General features: G+C 36.9%; 1 protein-coding gene across 1 annotated transcript; it reads left to right on the top strand.

Moving 5' to 3' along the window:
- The first annotated feature begins 271 nt into the window (after positions 1–271).
- On the top strand, positions 272–835 carry LOC147486833 (uncharacterized). The gene has a single exon (XM_086573865.1). It carries the CDS (start codon positions 272–274, stop codon positions 833–835), a length of 564 nt encoding a protein of 187 aa, XP_086429991.1.
- Positions 836–10994: the final 10159 nt, after the last annotated feature.

The following is a 10994-nucleotide window of genomic DNA, read 5'->3' as shown; positions in this document are numbered from 1 at the left end:
AGATCAAGGGCATATTGCTTCTGATTGTAAGAATCCTAGGAGAGAATTTCAAAACAAGAACCATGGACAAAACCAGGGCCAATCGAAGGGCCAGGGTGGTAAACAAGATCAGCATCAAGCACCATTTCAGGCTCGGGGCCACATGAATGCTCTTGTTCAAGCTGAAGTGGGAACTATAGTTCCAGCAGCTGTGCCATTATGACACGCCACACCACAACCAAATGGTAAAGTTTATTCTGCAGTACCTCATGATGGGGGTGCTAATGGAGCAATGGTAGAAGGTATTTTTCTAGTACATTCTCAGCCTGCTAGAATACTTTTCGACTTTGGTGCTAGTCATTCATTTATTGCCGCTTCTTTTATGCCAAAATTGGATCTTACTTCTGATATTTTGACACCACCTTTAAAGATAGTGACACCATTGGGTAGATCTACAATTCTAGATAGGGTGTGTCATCATGTGACTATTTCTCTTGACGACCTTCGATTGTCAGCAGTCCTAATTGTGTTTGATATGTATGGGTTTGATGTTCTTCTGGGAATGGATTGGTTAGCATCATTCCATGTTTCTTTGGACTATTTTTCCAAGATTGTGACCTTTCAGGTCGAGGGACAAGACTCTGTGGTCATAGCTACTACAAAAGGAAATTTCCTAGCAAAAGTGTACCTCACATTTGTTGAGGTTATGGAAAATGGAGGGGATGTGTCGCTGGTTGATGGTATACATGTAGTTTCTGAGTTTATGAATGTCTTTAGAGATATTCTTGATTTGCCTCCTGCTAGAGAGGTTGAGTTTTGTATTGATTTGGTCCCGGGTACTACTCCCATTTTCTGACCTCCATACCGTACGGCACCAAAAGAGTTGCAAGAGTTAAAGACCCAAATTGAGGATCTACTTGCTCGGGGTTTCATCAGGCATAGTACATCACCGTGGGGTTCAGCAGTTTTGTTTGTCAAGAAAAAGGATGGATCACTTCGTATGTGTATTGATTATAGGGAATTGAACAAGAAAAATGTTCGAAATAAATATCCTCTTCCCAAGATTGACGATATGTTTGATCAACTTCAGGGGGCAAGGTGGTTCTCCAAGATCGATCTAGGGTCAGGGTTTTACCAACTTAGAATGAGGGCATCTGATGTTACAAAGATAGCTTTTCTAACAAGATATGGTTCATATGAGTTTCTAGTCATGCCATTTGGGCTAACTATAATGCTCTAGCTGTATTCATGGATCTCATGAACCGTGTCTTTAGAGATTACTTGGATCAGTTTGTTATTGTTTTTATTGATGACATACTGATATACTTGAGTAGTCGAGAGGAGCATGCTGAACATTTGAGGATCGTACTGCAGACCTTGCAAGAGCATCAGTTATATGCTAAGTTTGAAAAGTGTGACTTTTGGCTAAGAAAAGTTAATTTCTTGGGGCATGTGATAACTAGTGAGGGAATTTCTGTTGATCCCTCTAAGGTCGAGTCGGTACTCAATTAGGAGCAACCTACTTCAGTTACAGAGATTCGTACCTTTTAAGGTTTCGCAGGTTATTATCGCCGATTTATTAGAAGTTTCTCACATATAGCATCTTCATTAACTAATTTAACTAGAAAAGGTGTACCTTATATATGGGATAAAAGTGTGAGCAAGCTTTTCAAGAATTGAAAGCTAAGCTAACTTCTGCGCCAGTTTTGATATTGCTAGAGAGTGGAGTTATGTTTGTAATATTTACTGATGCATCGTTGCTTGGATTGGGTTGTGTTCTAATGCAATGGGAAAGAGTAGTTCCTTATGTTTCACGATAGTTGAGAGTGCATGAACTAAACTACCCCACTCATGATTTAGAGTTGGTGACAGTTGTATTTGCATTAAAAATATGGAGGCATTATTTATATGGTGAGAGGTTTGAACTATATTCGGATCACAAAAGCTTAAAGTATTTATTCTCTCAAAGAGACCTAAATATGAGACAGAGATGGTGGATGGAGTTGATAAAGGATTATGACTTTTCTCTTTAGTACCACCCGGGAAAGCTAATGTGGTTGCAGATGCCTTGAGTAGAAAAACCGAGGGGATTGATGGCATTATTGGATACTTCGGAGTATAAAATGCTGGAAATCATGTATGAATTTGACATACATAAAGATAGTGGGGGACAAGGGGTATTCATTAGTCATATGACTGTTCGGCCTAATCTTATAAGCAGTATTTTTGAAGCACAAGAAACGAATGACTTTGTTATGACCAGAAAGGCTGAAATGACTATAGATGTCGTGATAGATTTGACTATTAGTCCAAATGGTGTTTTGAGACTTTGGGGTCGAATAGTAGTGCCTAATGTCATTGCATTGAAGAAATCCATCTTTGATGAAGCGCATCGCACCCGGTGCACTGTCCATCCGTGGAGTACAAAGATGTATAAGGATTTGAAACGACATTTCTAGTGGAAAAGAATGAAGTACGACATCGCAGACTATGTATCAAAGTGTTTGACTTGCTAACAAGTCAAGGCGGAACATCAGAAACCTGCTGGGAGTTTACAACCATTACCAGTGGCTGAATGGAAATGGGAACACATCACTATGAATTTCATAGAAGGCTTACCGAGATCACCTCGTGGAAATGATTTTGTATGGGTAATTGTGGATCGATTGACTAAGTCTGCATACTTCCTAGCTATGAAGAAGACACATAATGTGGATGACTTGTCTAAGTTATACATTAAAGAAATAGTGAGGTTACATGGAGTTCCAGTTTCTATAGTGTCCGATAGAGACAGTTAATTCACATCTAGATTTTGGGGTATTTTTCATAAGGCCATGGGTACTCAACTTGATTTTAGCACCGCGTTTCACCCCGAAACTGATGGATAGATAGAAAGAGTTAACCAAATATTGGAGGATATGCTAAGGGCTTGCCTTCTTGATTTTAAAGGGGGCTAGGAGGAACACTTACCACTGATTGAGTTCGCTTATAATAATAGTTACCATACCAGTAAAGGTGTGGCACCATATGAGGCATTATATGGTAGACCGTGTAGGTCACCAGTTTGTTGAGCTGAAGTTGGATATAGTGCTTTGCTTGGACCAGATGTAGTACGTGACACCACTAAAAAGGTAATAGTAATCAGGGATAGGATACGAACTGCACAAAGTAGGCAGAAAAGCTATGCGGATAAGAGACGAAGACCCTTAGAATTCCAGAAAGACGACCATGTGTTACTAAAAGTGTCTCCCATGAAGGGAGTGAGACGGTTCAGAAAGAAAGGTAAGTTGGCACCTAGATATGTCGGACCTTTCAAGGTACTTGACAAGATTGGAACTGTTGCCTACAGATTGGAGTTATCATGCAACTTGGCAGGGGTACACAACGTTTTCCATGTGTCAATGCTAAGGAAACACCTAAGAGATGAGGAAGCAGCTAGTGTGATTGACGTTGAGGGCCTTGATTTATAGCAAGATGCTACTTATGAAGAAAAACATGTGCGTATTTTGGATAGAAAGGAACATGTTCTTCGCAGTAGAACCATACCTATGGTCAAAGTACAATGGAATCATCATGACAAGAGGGAAGCTTCTTGGGAGCTTGAGACCGATGTTCATGAAATATATTCTCATCTTTTCTAAACGAGGTATGTTAAATTTCGTGGTGAAATTTTTTTTTAAAGGAGAAGAATGTAACAACCTATTTTCTTTTGTGTAATAATATAATGATTTGGGCTTATTGTACGTCTTTAGTATTATTTTAATGTCCAAGCCTAAGTGATAGTTTAGAGCCACAAGGAAATAACACAATCGGTGAACTACTAGTCTCCAAACTTTGTAGAACTTTTCAAAAGATAAGATAATGTTAATCTTAGAGTTTAGAGTAGAGATAAAACAAAACAATAAAGAAACAACAAGAGGTTGCTCAGGAGTAGGAGACGCAAGCTTTAGCTTTTAGTGGGCAGAGAAATATATAATACATCTTTCTTTTACTTCTAGTTGTCTGACAAGTTTCCGACCGTCGACGATCAGGCAAGTTTCTCTAGCTTGCATCTATCTCTTTCTCTAGTCCTAGAATGCTATTAGATATCATAATGAATATCATGTGCTTGATTGCTAATTTATTATGCTTACTTTGGTATTTTTGTGATTATTAATTCATAGCGACCAACGTGTTAAGTTGAAATTGTTGTCGTGAGTATGGAAGTTGTTGGTATTCATATGCCATTAATTGAATGATCTAATGTTATTGAATGCCTTGTTTGCATAGGAAATTATCATTCTTTATTAAATATTTTCCTTATATCATGCTTGAGTATTGCTCTGTGTAAGATATTTAAGATGTCAGAGAGCATGTTTGTATAAACAAAATTCTTTTATTGTAATCGTCATAAGATTTGAACGAATATTGACACAAGGCGGTGTGCGTGACATCATAACTTTATGCATAAGTATATATATATATAGTTGCATAAAATGGCAATTAAGGAAAAGTCTGTCGTATTACTTGACCAGGGGAATATGGGTTTGGAATTGATGGAATGACCACAATTACCATACCATATGTACAGTTAGGGGCGTATATGTTATTTTCCTACAAATTATAATTAATAGGATGACATGAATAAGCTTTAATCACATACCAATGAGGTGACACGTTAGTATTGTGAGCTTACAGTTAAATCGTAGTAAATATATTAGATTGTATTTTGTGTGTACTTCAGACACATATGTAAGTGCCGTAGTATTCTTTGACTAGATTTGGATGATAGTTCTTGTTAGAGATTACTTGCTGGGCGCGTTGATTTACGCCCCTATTTATCAATTTTATAGGTAAGCAAGGATTAGGCCATGGAGCACGTTCTTAGAGTTTCGGCAAGATCTGGGTCTCGAGTTCTTTAGTTTAGTTTGAAAGATTTATTTTGGTGTCCAGTATTATTCAAGACTTAATAGATTTCATTATTTGTTAATGGGACCATGGATGTAATAAATTTCTTTGAGACAAGTTTTCATTTCAGAGGCTTTAATGTTGATTTATTTATTGATTTATTTCTCTTTTGGAATGTTTTTTTATTTTATTATTGAGACTCTAGATATTTCTATTAATTAGACCGGTGGGCTAATGAACATAGATTTCTGGGGTGTCACAAGTGTAGGATTTAATTTTTAAGTCATTTACATTCAAGTTGTTTTACTTTTTGTTCTTCATTTCAATCAAGTTATTTCTTTCAAGTTTTGTTCTTCATTTCAATCAAGTTATTTCTTTCAAGTTTTGTTCTTCATTTCAATCAAGTTATTTCTTTCAAGTTGTGCTTTTCCTTTCAATCAAGTCATTTCTTTTAAGTTTGTGTTTCAATCCTTCAATCAGCAAAGTCTTTTCTAATGCTCTTCAATACAACTAGAGTTAATAAAACAAGTCCTAAAGGCTAAGAAGCCTACCTTTCTTCCTTCACACTCCCATTCATTCAAGCTCTAAACAATTTATGGTGAACCTCAATCAAATAAACTTTGAACTTACCATAACTACAGCTTCAAATGGCACCGCCATCATGGATTGAAGGAGCATGAATGCTTGGTTGAGCACCTAAGGAAGGAAGCAAGCATCATTCTCACCCTTTCATTTTTTATTTTTTTTATTATTATTATTTTTAAAAAAATTCTTTGAAATATTTCATTATTTTTTAATGTTGATATGTTTTATTTCAATTCCAGGTTCGACATTCAACCACTGGAGAAGAGCTGAAACTACTACCGAAAAACGAACAAACTTGGCCGGAACCGACTGGGTGACTGCCCACACGTCCGCTTTACTGGTGGCGCGTGACCGCCTAGCCACCTCAGCACATTGGTGTCTCGTTTTTTCATAGTTTGTTCATTTTCAGTTCGTGGTTGTAACTAAAAATTTGGATTTTGTAATAGAGTATAAATCAGTGGACTTTGTTGTAATAGATAGAGAATAAAAAAAAACAACAACAACAACAACAACAAAAAAAATGAGTTTTTGATTGATTATGTGGATGAACATGAGTTGAGCACTTGGTTGAAGTTGTGAAACTTACCAAGAGTTAGAGTTTTCATTGCCTTGGGAAGTTCAAGTGTGCGAGGCGAGTCATGAATCATACGCTCGCACACTTTGAATCAACACTCTAATTACGATTAACCCTAGTTAATCTAGATAATCTATTTAATCTAGTTAATTTATTAATGTTAGTAGTAGTGTTAGTTTACTTTATGTTTTGGGCCCTTGAAGGCAAAGTTGTTTAATTATTAAAAACCTGTATTGTGGGCTTTTTAAGTGGACATTTTTTGTAACCTAAAACAGGGAACGCTCGAACGGTTGGGCCTGATTCTCAGATCACGCGCCAACCAACATCGCCTTCTCTTCAAGCAGTGTGTAAGCATAGCTTGAGAGGTAAATTCTAAACCTCCTCGAAGCCCATATAAGATGATACCTTGTGTATTCAAGCATGCTTACGTGATTGTTTGAATTTTAATTTATGCACTACAATTTAAATTCACGCATAAGGTTGAACCTGAGCCACATAACAACCATTGGGAAGTCATTCTCTAATGTAGATAAATCGGATGTTGCTTGATTCTTGAAGCACTAGACCAAACAAATAAATTAAAATCAATCAACTAGAGCCTAAAGTAGTCACGCTCCTCCAGAAAAAGACAAAAATATAACCACGAGGATTTAGAGTAATCAGTTACCAGATTCTGGTGGACCAACTACCTTCCTCACTCCCCTCCCCCAGATTCACCGTGAGTGAGATTCTTGGTAGCACACCACTTGGTGAAGTGATTGCTTACTCTTCTGAGTTTTGTAGTAGGCCCATCCTAGTCTCCCGCCCAATTATTCGTTTCAATAGGGCATATATAGTAATCTATATAGACCAAACAAATAATTTCAATAATCTAAAAAAAAAAATGAATTTCTACTGTTTGTGCATCATCATTGATTGAGCATTCATGTCTTATCAATATGCATCACAACCGTCATGGAATTACAATGCAAACCCAGAACCTTGTTCTTTTTGCGGTAGTCATTATCACTTATTGTCCATCGTATACCGAATTCGAGTCTACTACGGGAAATCCTTATGATTATGAACTTCAATTTTCAAACTTCCCTAGTACCCCATACACTCAAGAGTTTTCTAATCATGTCAGCAATTCATAGAGTTCCACTACAAATAGTCAACCACCATTCATATATCCACCTAGTCAGTCAGGGTACTATTTCACCCAAAGCCCATTACCATTCAAATCACCATCCATATCAAATTCATATCCTACTCCACCATCCATCACATACCAACTTTACCAGGAAATGGCCAAGCAAACAATACTAACTCAGCAAATAGCAACTACTTTATGTTTTCTCCAATCCGATTCAAAAGATGCCACATTTGAGACTAATATTCTTCCCACCAGTCCAAAACCCAACCGAAAAGAGAAACAAGGTGTTACTATAACAAAGGCAATTGCTAAAGCCCAACCTAATACATCTGACCAACTAAATCCTTATCAACCTCCACCTGACTATCGTGAGAATTCCAAATCTTATTATGATGACGTATTATATTCCCGAAGTCACAGTTTCTCTCACATGCTTTAATTCATCATCACCCATAAATGAGAAAACTCTTGTAGAAGAAACTTAAGAGCATGTATTGGACTCGACACACTTGGAAAATGACATTGAGAAAATTTATTAAGATCTAGGTAGAGAGGAGAAAGAAAATGAAGTTCTTGGAAAAGATTGAATAAAATCTATGGTGGAAAGTGGATTTCAATTTAGTTTGGCCGTTAAAGACTTATCGATAGAACAAATTTGTGACATCCTTACTATTGCAGATATGAACCACAATCTTGTGGAAACGTCAAAACTAGATGAAAAATTCTCTGAGTCCTCAAGATCATGTGAAAAGCCACCACCCAACCATCACTATCCCAAATTAACACCTCTTGAAATCCAAAATCAATTCATAAAAAATTCACCAATTGCTGACTATGGCACCACGAAACCATTTCAAAGAAACCTCAAATTCACACTTAAGCCAATTGCCTTTGAGATCATTCATAATTTTCTAAACCTTCCCAATAAATAGAGTTTGCCCAATATACAAACACAAGAGTCCATCATTTAAGTAGTTGAGAAACCTGGTATGTCCTATTCCCCATCAATTGAGCCTCATGAAAGACATCTACTACCAACCTCTCATTCTATTAGACAATTCAACTATGACAGGTTATTGTATAAGTTCCATGATGGGTTACACAATCATTCTCTTACTATTTTGCATCTTACTCTCCACATGCATCATCTCATTCTGTTTGGGGGTGTATGCTTCTATATGTTTTTATGGATTGATCCTCAGTTGTTTAGATTATTAGTTTATAGCGAGAATAGAACTTACTCACGTAGGAGAGCACGTCGTCCTAGTCAATCTCCAATTTCTCGTCCTCCACCTGCTAAAATGGCCGACAAAGTAGTGCAAGCTGAAAAGCCTCTCTTCAACTTCTACACACCATTGCAAGATGGACCTCCATCTTGTATACGACTTACACCGCTCACGAGCAATTTTTGCATTCCACCAAACATGTTCAATCTTCTACCCATATTCCACGGGTTTGAACACGAGTTACCGTATGAACATCTAAGCCGGATACATGAAGTATGTAATACTTTTCACCATCCAGGCATCACCGACGATCAAGTGAAGTTACGAGTGTTTCCTTTCACTCTAGCTGGTAAGAGTCACGCATGACTTCTTTCTTAGAAGTCCAATTCTTTCAATACATGGGAAAACATTGTGTTCTCCTTCATGAAGAAGTATTTTCCACCGAAGAAAACAGAAGAGATAATAAGTAAGATACAACTCTTTAGATAGAGCCTGAGTGAGACATTTTTCGAAGCATGAGATAGATTCTCTGACCTACTCCACTCATGTCCTCACCGTAAACTAGAAAAATCCACTCTTGTCCAATGTTTCTTCAAAGGTCTTCTCCAAAAACACAAAGAAACCCTCGACATTATGAGTAATGGTAATTTTTTGGATAGAGGTGCAACCGAAACTTTAACCTTTCTTCAAAACCAAGCTGAAAAGAGTACCCATTGGGGCAATATAAGCAATTCCAGAATAGCCCAACCTAGTACATCTAAGGCTAGTGGTATTTTTGAGGTGAAATCTGATCCTGAAGTCAAAACTCTAATCGAAACCCTCACAAGAAAGATAGATGCCCTCATAACCAAACAAAAATACCAAACTCCTCATCATCTCATGAACATAAATACTTCACCATGCAATTTCTATTTAAGCTTAAATCATATAGATACCACCTGTCTCTTGATCACAAACCTATCATCACTTCAACCAGAAAAAGTATGTGCTTTCAATAAACAAAATGCACCATGGAGACAACATCCAAACTTCGCATGAACTAATAATCCATAAACCCAACCACCTCTAGGTTTCAATAATCCACCAAATATATTCAGACAAGGATAATGTACCTATAATAATCAGAACAGAGCATTGGTTCCATCCCATTTTAACCAGAACTACCAAAACCCACCTATCAACAACCAAAGAGACCTAGTTCCAGTTATACCATCAACCAGCGTCCAAACAGATAAGCCCACCGAGATAATGCTATCTGTCATGCAACAGCAAACCCAAATTCTAGCCTCTATGCAATAATCTCTAAACTTGTTAGCCCAAGACAAAACCCAAAAAAGTGGGTTCCCAAGACAAACTATTCCAAACCCTAAACCAACAAACATGGCCTTTGAAGCAATAAGTGATGAGAATGAAGATGGAGTGCTAAAAATTCTTTCATGATCATCCTATATACGAGGATTAAATCCTTTTTTCCATGATGTATTCCTTCCCCATTCCTTTCCACCTTTTTCTTTAAAAAGAATACATCAATAAGGTAACCAGACCCTCCAACTAGAATGTGTGGTTGTAAGTGTCGGAGCCTTAGTCCATGTATATCTCGCATATTCTTTGTAAAACATTTTTTACTCGTCGTTTGAGTAAGTGTGACCCTATGGAGCGAGTATACAAATTTTCTTTTTTTTATTTTACATTCTTTTTCAAAACAATTTTCTTTCCTTTCTTTCTATCTTACATAAGTTCTTTCCTACAATCTTCACTATTGACGCTTGAGTAGTCTTTCCTCTATAAAGAAGATATGTGAAACAAAGCAGAGGTGAGATGGTGATTGGGTGGAGGTGTCTTACGGTTGCTTTTCATGCTTGTTTTGCATGCTTCGTCTTATATAGGAATGCCAAACTATGGGATGGTTGGCAATTGTAGCCCTTTTAATTCAAATTATTTTCCTTCTATGGGCGATTTCTAGTTATTTTGAGTTTCGTCTTACAATCTAGTTGGAATGGATTTAACTAGGGCTAACTAGATAGTAGGAGAGGAGAGACTAGATTATCTAGAAATAGAGCTAGTCCTCTTCACTAGATTTGCCTACTTGCAAAACAAGAGGTGGAAGATCTAGAGAGGCCAAACCATGGGGTGGTTCGCAATTTGAGTCACCTACATTCAAAAATCTTTTCCTTCTATTAGGTGGATCATTTTCCTCATAGTGACATAAAAATGAAAATTATATGCCCCAGAATAACCAAAATAATACCGAATTCACATATAATTTTATCTTCTTGTCAAAACCTCTATATGGTTAGAGATATATTTTTGCTTGAGAAAACCAACTAAAAAAAAGATGAGGCGTCTCCAAATGAGAATTAAACAAATAGAGTAACCCAAAGTGATACTATTCTCTGTTTAATTCTATCTTTTACCTTCACCACTCTATTTGTCTCGAGTATCAGATGTTAAAAGACTCAAACTTGTACAAATTTTCAAAAATTCTTCCTTTCTTCTCAAAATCTTTCCCCTTCTAAATCTCCCCCTTTCTAAAAACTTTCAAATATTTTCAAAAAATGTCTTCTATTACGAACAAAAATCCTCCACCTAACAAGACTAGATGGATCAG

This window comes from Coptis chinensis, chromosome 7 (assembly GCF_015680905.1).
Source record: "Coptis chinensis isolate HL-2020 chromosome 7, ASM1568090v1, whole genome shotgun sequence".
NCBI classification, from domain to species: Eukaryota; Viridiplantae; Streptophyta; class Magnoliopsida; order Ranunculales; family Ranunculaceae; genus Coptis; species Coptis chinensis.
Note: the sequence above shows the minus strand (reverse complement) of the source record. Positions and strands in the feature narration are given on the sequence as shown.

Excerpts from the sequence above, each read along its gene's own strand:
- LOC147486833 (XM_086573865.1), top strand. The coding sequence starts at position 272 with ATGGTAGAAGGTATTTTTCTAGTACATTCTCAGCCTGCTAGAATACTT.